Source organism: Notechis scutatus, chromosome 15, assembly GCF_049901735.1.
Source record: "Notechis scutatus isolate UNSWTSFEM ecotype Mainland chromosome 15, rNotScu1.2, whole genome shotgun sequence".
NCBI classification, from domain to species: domain Eukaryota; kingdom Metazoa; phylum Chordata; class Lepidosauria; order Squamata; family Elapidae; genus Notechis; species Notechis scutatus.
In genome coordinates this window covers 10,827,492-10,842,830 of record NC_142023.1, presented here as the reverse complement: position 1 = coordinate 10,842,830, position 15,339 = coordinate 10,827,492, and the positions used below count along the sequence as shown (strand labels likewise).

General features: G+C 44.8%; 1 protein-coding gene across 7 annotated transcripts in view; it reads right to left on the bottom strand.

The window, feature by feature from the left end:
* CACNA1B (calcium voltage-gated channel subunit alpha1 B) overlaps positions 1-15,339 on the bottom strand; it is a 126,351-nt gene that overhangs the window by 91,175 nt on the left and 19,837 nt on the right. For all 7 annotated transcript variants that reach the window (XM_087944296.1, XM_087944291.1, XM_087944293.1 and 4 more), the window contains 3 exons: positions 5,288-5,379; positions 4,659-4,811; positions 2,798-2,982 (listed from right to left, as the gene is read on the bottom strand). In XM_087944296.1, coding sequence (XP_087800422.1) covers positions 2,798-2,982; positions 4,659-4,811; positions 5,288-5,379 — 430 coding nt within the window. The remainder of the gene's footprint in view (positions 1-2,797; positions 2,983-4,658; positions 4,812-5,287; positions 5,380-15,339) is intronic.

Here is a 15,339-nt window from a genome sequence, read left to right as displayed (position 1 = left end):
AGATAATTTGTTAGCCTTTCTCATTCAGGGAAACGAATTAAGTCAGAAAGGAACGTCGGCAAAATTGGAAAGGTGTTTTTAGTTTGGTATAAATCAACTTCCTCCCAAAAATATCTTGGAATATTTCATGTTGGAAGAGACTCAACGAAGCAACATGCAGATCCAATTTCTACTCTCCTGATACTTCAATCTTTGTGGGGTCCTTGGTGATCTCTCAGCTTGGTGGTTTTCTTGCAGATGTTTTATTACCCAACTAGGCAGCAGTATCAGTGCTGATTGGAGCACTGATGATGTTATCTAGTTGGGCAATGAAACATCTTCATAAAAACCACCAAGCTCAGATAATGCCAAGAACCCCACAGTCCTCCTCCTTCTCCTCCACACACATCACTCCCTTCTAGCACTGATGATGGTACCTAGATGGGCAATAAAATGTCTGCAAGAAAATCACCAAGCCCACAGTTCTCCTCCTCCTCCTCCTCCTCCTCCTCCTCCAACTCCACTCCCTTCTAGCACGGATGATCTAACCTAGTTTGGTAGCGAAATGTCTGCAAGGAAACCACCAAGCTCAGAGAGTACAAAGGAGCCCTTATTTCAACCTTGAGCCGCAAACATTCCCTTCTATCAGTCCACAAATCTCTAATCCTATTGGAGCATTGGAGCCAGGCTACCTGTCCTTCCGCTCTGCCCACAACACCTGATGGTTTCCTGGGGCTTTTCTTCAACCCCGCCTGGCCCTTTGGCTACAAACCCAGAAACCTTTCTTATCGCTCCTCCTTGGCCTTGTTTTGTCTTTTGAGAAAGCAAAATGTTGTGTTTTTTTTTACAGCTTCTTCTCCTCCTCAAAGCTTTCTCAATGCATTAACCTGTCTGCCCTTCGCACAAGACGCTTCCCAGAGAAAACTTGAGTAAAAGGTTTTCAGCTTGTTTCGACAACAGAAAAGCAGGGGGAACACCACTCCCAAACGATGAACAAACAAAATGAAGGAACAAAGAAGTCAACATGGCTGAACCTCCACTCATTTTCGAGTGTAACCATGCCAAAGTAGACTCGGGTGAGATGTTCCTTTAACCATCCCTTTGCAGTCTTTGAGGGCAGAATTAAGGATGATGTCTAGTTGGGGCAAGAATTGGGCCTGTCTAGTTTAATGAAAAGAAGGACTAGGGGGTGACGAGATAGCAGTCTTCCAATGTTTGAGGGGCTGCCCCCAAGAAGAGGAGGGGGTCAAGCTATTCTCCAAAGCACCAGAAGGCAGGAGAAACAGCAACAGATGGAAACTAACCAAGGAGAGAAGCAACCTAGGGAGGACAATTAATCAGTGAACGATTTGCCTTCAGAAGTTGTGGCTGCTCCATCCCTGGAGGCTTTCAAGAAGAGACTGGACAGCCACTTGTCTGAAATGGTATAGTCTCCTGCTTGAGCAGGGGGCTGGACTAGAAGACCTCCAAGGTCCCTTCATTCTATTCTATTCCATTGCATTCCATTCTCAAATTCTATTCTATTCTATTTTATTCCGTTCTGTTCTGTTCTATTCTATTCTATTATCTCCATTTCTCTTCTCTTCTCTTCTCTCCTCTCCTCTCCTCTCCTCTCCTCTCCTCTCCTCTCCTCTCCTCTTCCCTTCCCTTCCCTTCCCTTCCCTTCCCTTCCCCTTCCCTTCCCTTCCCTTCATTTCTATTTCTATTTCTTTTTTAATCCAAACCAATCCAATCCCATCCAATCCAGTCACTGGGATGACTTGCCTTCAGTAGTGGTGGGTGCTCCAACACAGGAAGTTTTTATGAAAAGATTGGGCAACCATTTGTGCAGAACAGTATAAGGTCTCCTTCTAGAGCAAGGGGTTGGGCTAGAAGACCTCCAAGGTCTCTTCCAACCCTGTTACTTTATGTTCTGTGAGATTTGCATGCTCAAGCAAAAGCAGAAAGCATCATATCCACCGCCCTTCCTTTCTCCTGTAGCTCTTTAATTGAGCCCACTTCTAAGGCAAATTTCTCCCCTTCCCCCTTGAAAAACCAACGTCTTGGCCTGATTAATGGCTGCAATAAAGCAGAAGAAAGAAAACGAAGACCCCCCTTCCCCCCCCCCCCAATCATATAGTACGCCTGTTTCTGGATCCGATAAGTAACTCTGGGAGTGTTTTTCCAGTAAATCTGAAAAGGATATTTGACTCCTAATTATGTAACCATAGCAGCACCAGCAGTAGCTCAATTGCTCTCCTTTTCTCCCCCCTCCCCATAAATTATATATATCTGAAATGGAGAAAGCCTGGAGCAACTTGGAGGGGGATGGATTTTGATCTGGAAAAGTGTGTCATCTCCTTCCAATTCTAGAACTTGATGGAGTCTCGCACAAAAGCAACCTAGATCCCATAGACAGGAACTTTTGCCCAGTACTCATGATAGATATTCCAACTTGCCAGACCAACCTGATTATCCAACAAAGTCGGGACCTAGTTTTGAGATCTCTGAGAAACAAAACCCTTAACAACAACAACAACAACAACAACAACAACAACAACAGGAGTTAAGGGTTCCCTGCAAACTTTTCAATGCCATGTTCCTGGAAAAGCAACCCTGTTGAATCCAACACAAGCCTTCTGCTGTCTCCCTGGCCTACATGACCCACCAGATCTGGGAGGCAGGGAATGTTAGGGGTCCCTTCTCCTAGGGAGGCCCATCTAGTGCAAGGGTCAGCAACCTGCAGCTCTTAAACTGAGAAGATCCTAAGCGGGAGGTCCCTTCCATAGGTTGGGCTGGCTTAGATGGCCTTTGCTCATCCAGGGCCAGCAGGACTTACGTTGTAGAGGATGTCGGTCCATCCTTCCATGGTGATGCACTGGAAGACGGTGAGCACAGCAAACAAGATATTGTCGAAGTTGGTGATTCCAAAGTTGGGGCCCTCCCAGTATTTTTTGCAGGTGCCTTCTTCACAGGGCCTCGCGGGCCAGTCTTCACCACATGGGAAATCTCCCAGCCTCTCACCTGCAGGGATAGTTTTTAAACAAAGTCATCAGAAAGATGGAGCCGTCAAGCCTGAATTTAGTTAGATTATGGACTGGGGGTATTTTGGATGACTTCTATGAACTCAGTTTGATACCCTTGGGAGAGGAAAGGGGGGAGGCCTGAGGTGGATGGAGTTCCAGCCATAACAGCATAGCTGGGTGATGAGTCAGCCATGTTCCAACCGCTGGTTGACCAGAGGAAGGAGGAGCGAAGTCTCTAAGCAACCGGTTCACATCCCGGTTGGACAATGTGATCGATTGTTTTGGAAAATTAGAAAAATACTGCTTATAGTGACGTGGAAACCCCAGGAACTTTCACTACTGGCTTTCCACTAGTTAGTGCCAAGATGGTGTATCTAAATAAATTGGTTCTTTGAGAAAACAGAATGCCTTGGAGTTCGTTTTATAATGGACACATTACTTGGAACCTGACATTCATATGAACTTCAACCATTGTTCTCACTCCAGAAACAAGCAAGACCACAGACAGGTGGCTTTTGACCACAGTGGAGCCCAAGATTTCTGTCACTAAGCAAGAGAGCTTTTAAGTGAGTTTGGCCCCATTTCATGAGCTTTCCTGCCGCAGTTTTAGAAGGGAATCCACGCAGCCGTTAAGTTAGTAAGACGGTCGTTAAATCAATCTGGCTTCCCCATTCGACTTTGCTGGTCAGAAGGTTGCAAAAGGGGATCTCGTGACTCCCCAGGGACACGGCCACCATCATAAAGTGGGCAAACATTTGTCTGAAATGGCACAGGGTTGGCTTGAGGGGGAGGTTGGACTTGGATTGAAGATCTCCCAAGGTCAATCAGTCGATCAGAATAGAGCTGGAAGGGACCTTGGAGGTCTTCTAGTCCAACCCCCTGATCAAGCAGGAGACCGTAGACCATTCCAGGCAAATGGCTGTCCAATCTTTTCTTAAAAACCTCCAGTGATGGAGCACCCACAACTTCTGGTGGCAAACCGTTCCACTGGTTAATTGTCTTCACTGTTTGGAAGTTTCTCAATTCCTGGTTCCATGATTACTTTCCATCCATTGCTTCTTGTCTTGCCTTCTGGTATTTTGGAAGATAATTTGACCCTTTCCTCTTCTTTGCGGCAGCCCCTCTAATACTGGAAGGCTGCTATCATGTCACCCGTAGTCCTTCTTTTCTCTAGACTAGCCAAACCCAAATCCTGCAATCGTTCATAAATTTTTTTGTCTCTGATCACCTGGGTTGCTCTTCTTTGCACTTTTTCCAAAGTCTCAAATCTTTTTTGTAATGTGGCAACCAAAACTGGGTGCAGTATTCCAGGTGTGGCCTTACTTTAAGGTCCCTTCCAACTCTGTTCTTCTGTTATTTAGTTATTCCATGGTTATTGAGCCGTGGTGGTGCAGTGGTTAGAAGGCGGTATGCAGGCTACTTCTGCTGACTGTCAGCTGCCTGCAGTTCAGCAGTTCGAATCTCACCAGGCACAAGGTTGACTCAGCCTTCCATCCTTCCGAGGTGGGTAAAATGAGGACCCAGGTTGTCGGGGGCCAGAGGCTGACTCTGTAAACTGCTTAGAGAGGGCTGGAAAGCACCGTGAAGCGGTATATAAGTCTGAGTGCCATTGCTAATACTATTCTCTCCCCCACCTAAAAGCTGTCTTGTTAGACTGGTCTTCTCATCACCCACCTGTTTCATTGGAGAAGCAAGCTTTGTGAAATTTGCCCATGTAGAATTCCAGACCGATGATGGCAAACATCACGATGGCGAAGAAGAGGAGGAGGCCGATCTGAAGGAGGGGGACCATTGCCTTCATGATGGATTTGAGGACAACTTGTAAACCTGGGCAAGAAAAAAAGAGAGAGAGAATCAGTCCATGGAGGATCTTAGCAAAGAGAGGAGTCCAACCGGAAAATATCTCAGGGGGGATAAAGACATTCCTCAAACATTGCTGACTTCTAGCCCAGTTCTCTGGGGATTTTCACCAGCTTGAGTTCAAATCCAGATCTTGGTTTGCTCAGGCTGAACTTCACAAGAGCCTATCAAAGAGTGTTCATTTCTCAAGCAATTTCTCCAAGGAATATACCAGCCATTTCTTGGCGGCCGTTCCTGGAATCTCACAAAACTTTAGCGAAGCTGAACTATTGTAGGATGATGACAATTTAGAAACTTCTGTGTAATCCAAGTGTGGCCTTATGAAGGCCTTATAAAGTGGCACTAATCCCTTCGTGGGAAGTTGATTCTATCCCTCTGCGAAGGCAAAGGGGCAAAGCATGATGAGATGTGGAATCAAAGTTATACCGCATTCTTCCACTTACTTGGGATTCCTGAGACAAGTTTCAGGGGTCTCAGCACACGGACGGCTCTCAGAGTTCGAAGGTCAAATTGGGTCCCAGCTGTAGCCAGAATCCTACCAAGGACAAGAGAGAAAGAGAGGGGAAATAGCATTAGTGTAGCAGAAGGAGAGGCAGAGCTGGCGGGTGGAGTCAAGAGAGTAATCAGCCTAGAAATGGGCTAAGTCCAACCCCTCTTGAATTCTACTGGTTCTTATCTAGCACCAATTTAGTGCTGACTGTTAGGTGGCTAGATTCCTGTGTATAGCCATGAGCAATAAAGCAGCTGAACTGGAACATAAAATGTGATCCTGATTCTCTCCTGCATGGCAATTAGAGTGTCATCTTTTGGGACTAAAGATCTTGCATCTATTCGCGCAGTAACAACCATTTGCTCCAACAAAACTCATCTCAAACTTCCCCCCAGGACAAGTTCCCTGTAGTCATCACCTTAAACTGCTCATTTGTAAAACGGGAATGGCAGAAACTGGGGGTGGAGTCAAAAGAGAAATCAGCTTAGAATCCCTACGTAGCCACAAGTGTACTTTATGGTGTACTCCAACCTTTCCTGATTTCCGTGGATCCTTATCTAATGCCCAGCAGGCGCCAACCCTTAGTTGAGAAGATTCCCATGCATAGGCTGTTTAGAAATAAATCGGTTTAATTGGACCTTCGTGGGTGGACCATGACTGACAAGGGCTGGCAGATATCAAAACATCCATGGTCCAGATGTTCCTTGTCAAACTGCCTCATCTCTGACCCAGGAGTTCTCAGGTGGCCTGAAGGGTGATATTGCCCTGCACGAATATTCACCAATAAAGGCGAATATTCGTAGCTCAGGATTGACATGAAGGCCCCCGGCGCCCTCTGAGCTTGGTTGTTTTCTTCCAGACGTTTCGTTACCCAACTAGGTAGCACCATCAGTGCTAGGTAACTTAATCACTTAGCCCCAGTGAAGGTACACAGTTGGGTGATGAAGTCTGCAAGAAAACAACCGAGCACAGAGAGACTCAACTTTAAACATTTTTCTCAGTTGAGAGGATTCTTATTTTATAAAGGGGGAGGGGAAGCTTATGGTCTTGGCAGGTAACTTTGTCTGAAGTTGGAAGGCTTTGAATGAGACACCACCAGGAAATCTCAAAAAGTAGAACACACGGGCAGGACAAAAACAAATCTGGCCACCGTTTTTCTGTTGTTGCCAAGAACACAACGTGGACACATCCGTCAAGTTGAATTTGACTCAAAGGAGATTTTATCCTTTCAAGTTCTTATGAAAAAAAATGAATCAACCAAATTTCCCTCATTGGCAAAGAGTTCAGAAGCCATCAATCCAGCAATAGGGGGGAAAAAAAGACGTGGCCCAGGAATAAAATTAGAAGTTGTAAATTGCTGGAGGGAAGGGCAGATGAAACCGGTCCAAAACGGTATTTTGACTCTGTTTATTAACTGCTGTAAAGGCGTAGATCAAAGTGACAGCTCAAGAGGTGTGGAGAGAAATATAAAGCCAACACCTGTTGGCGATGCCTCCTGCCTTAAATATTAAAATATTATCTTAAAAGACAGATAAGAAATGCATTCACAGTTGCAAAGAAGGGCCTGTTACATCTAACTGATCTTTTTTTGGGGGGGGGGGGGAATTTGTCACAAGAGACCCTTGGAAATAGACCTTATTCTCTCCTGGATTTCACTGAAATGGTTTTATGGTGGACGGTCCTGCACGAAATGTTTTAAGAGGTTTAGTCTGGAGAAGAGAAGAGAGGCCGGGTCACTGTTTTCAAATACCCCAAAAGATGTTGCTGGGATAGAATTTACAGAGATGAGAAGGAAATAGATGATGGAGAACATTTGAACAGTGATATTAAAACTGTGAAGTGATGGGTGATGGGTTGTTTTTTTCTTTTCTTGGAGCTATTTGATTTAGATCTGTATCTATCTAATATTTTGAAACTCCAAGGGACTTAAAAGCCATTTTAAAGTACGCAATAATGAAATACCCAAAACAAACAAATAAGAGCCACGGTTATTTAACAACAAAGCCATTACAAAATGTATGTTGTGTGGTCCTTGGTGCTCTCTGACCTCGGCAGTTTTCTTGCAGATGTTTCTTTACCCAGCGAGGTAACACCATCAGTGCTAGAAGAGAATGCATGGATGATTTTACCTAGTTTCATTTATTCAATTCTGATGACACCCCACCCCATCTCCTCTATCAGGCAACTCATTTCGTACTTGGATAATGAAATGTCTGCAAGAAAACTATCAAACTCAGAGAGCACCAAGTCCTCCTCCTCCTCTACCCACTCTCCACAAATCCCACTCTTTTCTAGCACTGATGATGTTAGCTAGTTGGGTAATGAAATGTCTACAAAAAACCCACCAAACTCAGACAGCACGAAGGACTCTAGACCTCCTCCTTCTCCTCCTCCTCCTCCTCTTCCTCCACTCCACAAACCTCACTCCCTTCTAGCACTGATGACATTACCTAGTTGGGTCATGAAAGGTCTGCAAGGAAACCATCAAGCTCAGAGAGCACCAAGGACCCCTCATTTCAACCCAGAGCTACAAAGATTCTCTTCTAAAATGTAGGTGGCCTAAGGTCCACCATCCTGAAGGGCAATCCTCCATGGACCAGAGGGTCAGACAAAGATGATACCCAATACCCGTCCGAGGCTCTGAGCCTGGGAGAAAAAAGTGAAAAAGATTTCTGGACACACAAACAAACCCCTCATTAAAAACTCGCTTTGCTTTACGTATAGCAGGATGGACCTGCCTGCTCCCACAAAGACATTTATTTGTCTTGAGTGTGGCACCCAGTTCCTCCCTCAAGATTCTACCATCAAAATTAAGCAGATCCATCCTGTTGTGAGTGATTTTTGTGCATATGAGCTGTTGGGAGTGATTTTTCAGGAAGTTAAAAGTCAAAACTCTACCAATTTAATGAAAACATGTGACAAACCCGTCCCCCCGCCCCCCCAAAATTGGGATTTCTTGGCTTCTATGTTTGTTTTTCAGGCTGAAGGTTTCCACTTCAAACTCAGGTTCAAGCATCTCCAAAACCTACCCCATAGGAAAAATGATTCCGCAAATGGGTTCCAACCCTCCCTGCAATTAGTTAAACGGTCCTTTCCGTCTCTCTCTCTGCTCATTGCAATGCATTCCTGCCAGGGATGGACTCTCCACGAATTCTCTCCCATCTGTCTGCGCTGATTATTTTTTGTGTGTTACTCTCCATCATGGCTCACATTTTAAGCAAGATCTTTGCAAGATGCATTCTGCTTTGCCAAATAATGAGCTCAGCTTTTACAGATACCACCCAAATCTTCCTTTGTCACTCAAGGAGAGCTACGTGAACCTTTCCAGGATTGTGAAGATTAAAAAAGAAAAACAGGACAACTTTTGAAGCTCTTGTTCTCAAAGGAGAGATCATTCCCCAAATCCTTAGCAATGCTCTCATTGTGCAAAAAAAAAAAAAAAGAGGAAAATTGCCTATTTTAGCTTTTCTTGGCCATTTTCCAAATGCATAAGAAAGCTGTGGAGACAAAAAAATGTTCTGTATGCATTTCTCCTAGAATATGGAACTTTATAAGTGGGTTTTGGCCAGAGGTGGTATTCAGCAGGTTCTGACCAGTTCTGGAGAACCGGTAGCGGAAATTTTGAGTAATTTGGAATACTACCTCTGACTGGCCCCACCCCCATTTCTTCTCTGCCTCCCATCGAGTCCCAGCTGATTGGCTGGGTCTTCTTTGGTTGCCCTGCACAGGAGAACGGAGCTGGAAAGCAGGTGAGTGGGATGGGGAGGGAATGGGAATTTTACAGTATCCTTCCCCTGCCACGCCCACCAAACCATGCCACATGCACCAAGCCACGCCCACAGAACCGGTAGTAAAAAAATTTGAATGCCATCACTGGTTTTGGCCAATTAAGATGGTTTGAGGGGCAATATATTTAAATTTTTGAAAACAACGTACAATGCAAATCTCTGGATTTGCTTTTTATGCTAAGATATCTCTCTCTTTTTTTTTAAGTATCTCCAACTGAGTTGAAAGACAGTAATAATAATACATTTCCGAGTTTGAGCTATCAGGAGTCCAATTTGATTTAAAAGAGCTTTTGTCTTTCCCCGAGGAGCCAATCCTGGCTGATCTCAGAAAGCTTAGCTAGAAGGGAGGCCACCTGGAGATCACAGGACGGGTCACTAGACTGGGAATGTTAAAACCCAAATTTCCCAAAAGAAAGAAAGGATGAATAACTTTTTTTTCTCCTTCACTGCTGGCAGGAAAATTCAGTTGACGTGTTCACATAGTCACTAGGAACTGAACTCAGCTTGAAGGAGAATTGACCTTTGCTTAAAAAACTGCATTGCAGATTTTTAAACAGCTAAAACTCTTGGTGATTTTTTAAAAAAGAAATTTAACAACCAACTCTCTATTCATCCAACCCCAAACATCATCAGTCCATGTTAGAAATGCTGAAAAATATTCTCAGGAAGAAAAGCATATTGGAGTCTCCCTAAGTCACCAAAACGTAACAGGGCTATGAATCATGGAGTTTGTAGTATTCACAATCCGGAAAATAATACTATTTGTGGAGGGAGGTGGGGACGAAATAATTTCCCTGAAGTTAAAAAAGGAATAGAAAATGGCAAGACCAGCACACTTCTGACTTCACCTCACTTCAACTTCTTTTTCACTTCGCTTCGCTTTATCTATGTGAAACCCACCCAGCTACCGTTTCAAACAATAACTTAAATCATTTCAAAGAAAGGACAAACAAGCCTGCAAAAAATAAAAATCAATAAGCTTTAACTAACAAGAGCAGGCAGAAGCTGCTTTCCATATTTCCAAGTAAAACATTGCAATGTCTGTAAACAGCTCAAAAATTGGTAAAAGACCAACCAGATACCCATCCAATTTCTTGAAGCAAGGAGTTCCACCGGTCATGGCAGTCAGGTTTTGGCTTCTAGGTGCTTGCTAAGAAAGGATTTTTCGAAATGACCATCAGAGCATTTAGAGTATTTCCTATATTATTATTATTCACACGCTCTGATGCTAAGGAGTTCTACTCCCCCTCCCCACCTGCAAAGAAATCCCTTCCAAATGCAAAACACAACACAAGCAGAGGAGTTTCCATTTCAGTTTCAGTTTCATAGCACCAAGCAGCTTTAGTACAGAACAGTTGAGCTAAGCCACGCCCAGGCTCCTTGCTGTCTCCTTCTTGCTCACACAGCAAATACTGTTTCAGTTGCCAAACAGCCCTCAACTCTCTCACACACTAACAGGACACTAGTCAGATGAATACCCACGGATGCTGGTAGGCAGACGCAGAATTTTTCCCCTTATTTTCCTCCCCCAAAACTAAGCCCAACCACATAGTTTCACAGCGAAGCCCGGGTAACAGCATAGAGCTAGTTGACGATACCTCTGCCACGGATGAGAAGAAAGCAAGGGCCTTCCATTAGAATTTAAGCAGAGAGGGGTACAGCATTGTTTACATTTAAGAATGGTATTTATTAAGAATATTAGCAGTCATATTCTTCTCTGCGTGTAGAGTAAGTTTCCCTTTCAGCCAGGTCAAAAATGGCAAGGCTTATTCTACGACCCTTCTAAGAATGTTAGCATGTTTGATTAAGTTAGGTGATATCTCCAAAAACTCTATTGGAATCATCCTGTTTTGAAGGATAGAAATGTCTTCGCCTGTTAAAGGTAAAGGTTCCCCTCCTTGCACATCCAGGCTCCTCGTTTCCGGCTCTAGAGGGCGGGGCTCACCTCCGTTCCAAAGCTGAAGAAGAGCCAGCGCGTGCTGTCCGAACACATGGTCAGACTCAACGCCTTCGGAGGCGCATGGAGCGCTGTTCCCTTCTTCCCACCAAAGGGGTCCCTGTTTTCCTACTTGCATTTTTTACGTGCTTTCGAACTGCTAGGTTGGCAGAAGCTGGAGCAAGTAATGGGAGCTCACTCCGTGACGCAGCGCTGGGGATTCGAACCGCCAAACTGCCCACCTTTCTGATCGACAAGCTCAGCATCTTAGCCCCTGAGCAGCTGCATCCCTTCACCTATCAGAATTGTTTTAATAACCAGGAAGGGCAGAGCAAAAAGTGAGATTTAGCGAAGCATCCGTCCCTTAGCTTTGCAAGCAAGCAGAAAAGCCGAAGCCAAAACCCGAGGCTAATCCAACAATGTGGCAGAACGGAGAGAAAAGACCAGGAGGAAGGAAGTCCCCAGATGAAGAAGGGACGGGAGGAGTCTCCTTGGTTGGTTGCAGAACTTCTGTTCCCCTCTAAGCTAACCTGACATTTGCTTTGTTACAGTCTCTGCCGCCAGCTTAGCAGGATCCGTAACCCTTGGAAACAGCCAGGAAGGGGGAAAAGGGAACCATGGCTTAGTTCGGCTGATATGGAAACGTGGCTTATGTCGATGCGGTGGTGATGGTCCCTGGGTTTGGGTCAAAAGGCAGAAGAGGCGGAAAGGAGTAGAAGGCGATTCTGAGATGGATGGATGGGAGAGGGAGGGAGGGAGGAGAAAAAGAAGGAAAATGGGAGGGAGGGATTTTCTGTGAGTGAGAACAATTAATCAGTGGAATAGCTTGTCTCCAGAAGTTACAGGTAGTCCATCACCAAAGATATTTAAGAAGAATTGGACAGCCCTTTGTGCATATAGGGCTTCCTACTTAAGCAAAGGGTTGGACTACTCTGTATTCTATCGCTACACCAATGAACTTTTTACCAATATATTGATATCATGGGGATAAATTGTTGCTTTTCTTTTTAAGTCTTCATGGACAATTGGAAAGAGAACCACCAGGTGCTCTCCAAAATCTCCCACAATCTCTCTGTTGTAGGAACCAATGACAGGCTGGCCAAATAGACGAAGCTCGCCAGCTTATCTCCTCCTGGGGAGGAAGAAGGGCTTCCTTGAGGGCATCTGCTTTCCTTCTACAACCGAGCCAGGCTTGAAGCCAAGAGCATCGGCATGCCAGGAATATTCTGGCAGGACCGGACAAAGGGATCAAGGTGAGGGAAAGCAATCCAAGGGAATTACAAAAGGCTCCCATGCCACCCAAGTTCAGCGTTGACTTCTCCTCTTACACAAAGCACAGCAGCCAAGAGATGCTTCAAGGTGAGGCGACTCGCTGCCAAGTTAGCTGCTTTTCTTATTCTCTCCCTCCCTCCCTCTTTCTTGTTCAGCTCAGCTCAGTCCTCCAAGCCAGATCAACGGAGTTGGAGGTCTTCTAGTCCAACTCCTACTCAGGCAGGAAAGCCTGACAAACCCTTCCAGACAAACGGCTGCCCACTCTCCTCTTAAAGCCTCCAGTGTTGGAGCAGCCACAACCTCTGGAGGGAACTGATGAACTGTTCCCACTGTCAGGAATTTCCTCCTAGTTCCAGGTTGTTTCTCTCCTTGATCAGTTTCCGCCCGTTGCTTCTTGTCCTGCCCTCGGGGGCTTTGGAGAATAGCTTGACCCCCTCCTCTTCTTTGGGGCGGCCCCTCCAATACTGGAAGACTGCCATCATGTCTCCCCTGGTCCTTCTCTTCATTAAACTAGACATACCCGATTCCCGCAACCTTTCGTGCGTTTTAGCCTTGAGTCCCCTAAACTTTGAGGGTGCCCAGTCACAGCCTGGCATCTTCAAAGGCAACAGGACCAGAATATCAAATCCCAAGTCGGCCTCTTTTCCTGTCCATTTTGTCTCGTCTTGTTATGCCATCAACCTAGACAATTACCAGCCTCCTGGCTTCATTGGTTCCCCATCACTGTGGCTTTCCAACATGCGTGCGTGTGCGCGCGCGCGCGCGCACACACACACACACGAGTTTGGTTTGTCATTTCCACCCCCTGCTCTGAAAGCAGGTTTCAGTTGCTCTGGGCAACTGATAATAACCTAATAAATGTAAACCCTGGGCTGTTATTGGATTAAGCCCCAGAAGTGCATGCGCTGAAAGAAAAGGATAGTCAACTGCACATTAATTACATTAGCAAAGTAATCATCTCTTCTTTCCATTCCACTTTGTGGTAGAGTGTTGGTTGGAGGGTTTTTTTTTTTGTTTTTTTGTTTGGCTGTTTGGCTGTTGCTAAAGCTGCTCACTTCTTAAGGAGCAAAGCTTGTGAAACAGCACCAGAGAACCTACAGAGATGACACTTTAAGTTTCCACATTCAAGGCATCTTCCTAGCCAGAGCATAGGAGAACTCAAAGAAGTGTCCATGGAGACTCTCGGTCACCCAGGTCATGTTTGTCCCGAAGATGCTTTTTAACTCCCAATAAATCCTTTTGAATTTTGGAAGTTTGGCTCGAGACTCGTAATTTAATTGGGGGTCACTGCCAGAAACCTGACACACTGTCCAGTTGGGCCCAGCCCTTAGTGCCTGTGGAGACACATCTACATAATTTTATTGGCAGGAGTATGAAGGCCATTTACTGTTGTTTTCTTCCAGGTTGATGTTCTTTTCATTCCAGCTCTGAGTTGTTTTTTTTTTCTGATAGGCTTCCATCCAAATATGAATCAGGCCAACCCTGCTTAGGTTGGAGAAGAATCAACCAAAGTCAGTAGGTCCTACCATCAATTGTGATTCAAGGACATTGCCTAGCAATCAATAAACCCAATTTTGGAAACTCTCTCTAGCAGGCTTTGCAGAGACCCCCACTCCTTCCTCGCATCCAAGATCTGATGCAAACAGCAAATGATGGAACTACAGGAACAAGGATTGATATAATAGTATAATTAATCCATGTGTAACTGACCGAATGGAGGTCAACTTGTGATTTTTAATATAAATTTTATATGTTATTTATTATTTTATTCTAGAATTTTTAACCGGTTCCTTGAGTGGTTTTATTTGTTCTGGTCTTTGCTCTTGGACTTTAATAAATTTGATTTGATTTGAAGTACAGGAAGTGCTTGACTTAATAAGTGAGGCCCAAATGTCTGTTGTGAAGTGAGGCATTTGTGATGTGCCCCATTTGATAAGTTGTTAAGTGAATCACTGTGATTTTTAAGCAAATCATGTGACCATCTAGCAAGGAGTAATGTGGTGGCCTACAGGGGGAGCTCTTGCCTCACAATCAAGAGGCTGTGAGTTCGATCCCAGGTAAAGGCAGATATTTCTCTCTCTGGGCACACAATGAGAATATATCTGCTGAACAAAACTCCGCATTGGTGACAGGAAGGGCATCCGGCCATTCATAAACTCTGCTAGCTCCATCCAGTTGCCCAGACTCTACACCGCAAGGGATCATGGAGTTGTTAAAAGATGATGATGATGTGATCATTAAGCAAATCTGGCTTCCCCATTAACTTTGTTGTCAGAAGGTCACAAAAGGGGACACTGGAACAGTGCTGTCATAAATACAAGTCGGTTGCCAAGCGTCTAAATTATGATCACATGACCATGTGGATGTTGCAACAGTCATAAGTGAAAAACGGAAAAAGGTCCTTTTTCAAAAGGCAACTGGACTTTTGGGTTTTTCTTTAAAGACATTTCGCTTCTCATCCAAGAAATTTCTTCAATTCTCCTTCAGAAGCTGAAGAATCTTCTTGGATGAGAAGGGAAACATCTTCAAAGAAAAACCTTTGGGGCAACCATGACCTGGATGACGGAGAAGCTCCATAGACAGTCATTAGTTACTTTTTTTTCATTGTAACTTCGAACAGTCACTAAACAAACCATTGTAAGTCAAGGATCACCTGAGGCCCAAGGACACAAGTACCCTATTCTGAAAGGGCCAGCTGCGCTACTCTGGATCCCGAAACACTGACTTACAGATGTGCCAATGGCTTTATAAATCCTTCCACGTCCCCGGAAATTATTGTTCAAAGCAATTAATTACCATCAGAGGCAGTTAATTGTGCTAATTATGTTCATTTTGGGAATGGGTGGCTTAATTGCCATCTCCTACCTCCAAGTTACTGACTACCCAGCCTTCTTCAGAAAGCTTGTTCCAGCCAACCTCTTCTGAAACCCGCTCTGCTTCTGAGAGGCGGCCAGCAATTTGCCACCTGCTGCTGCTCTCTAGATGTTTATGGTGGTGGGATGGACTCCT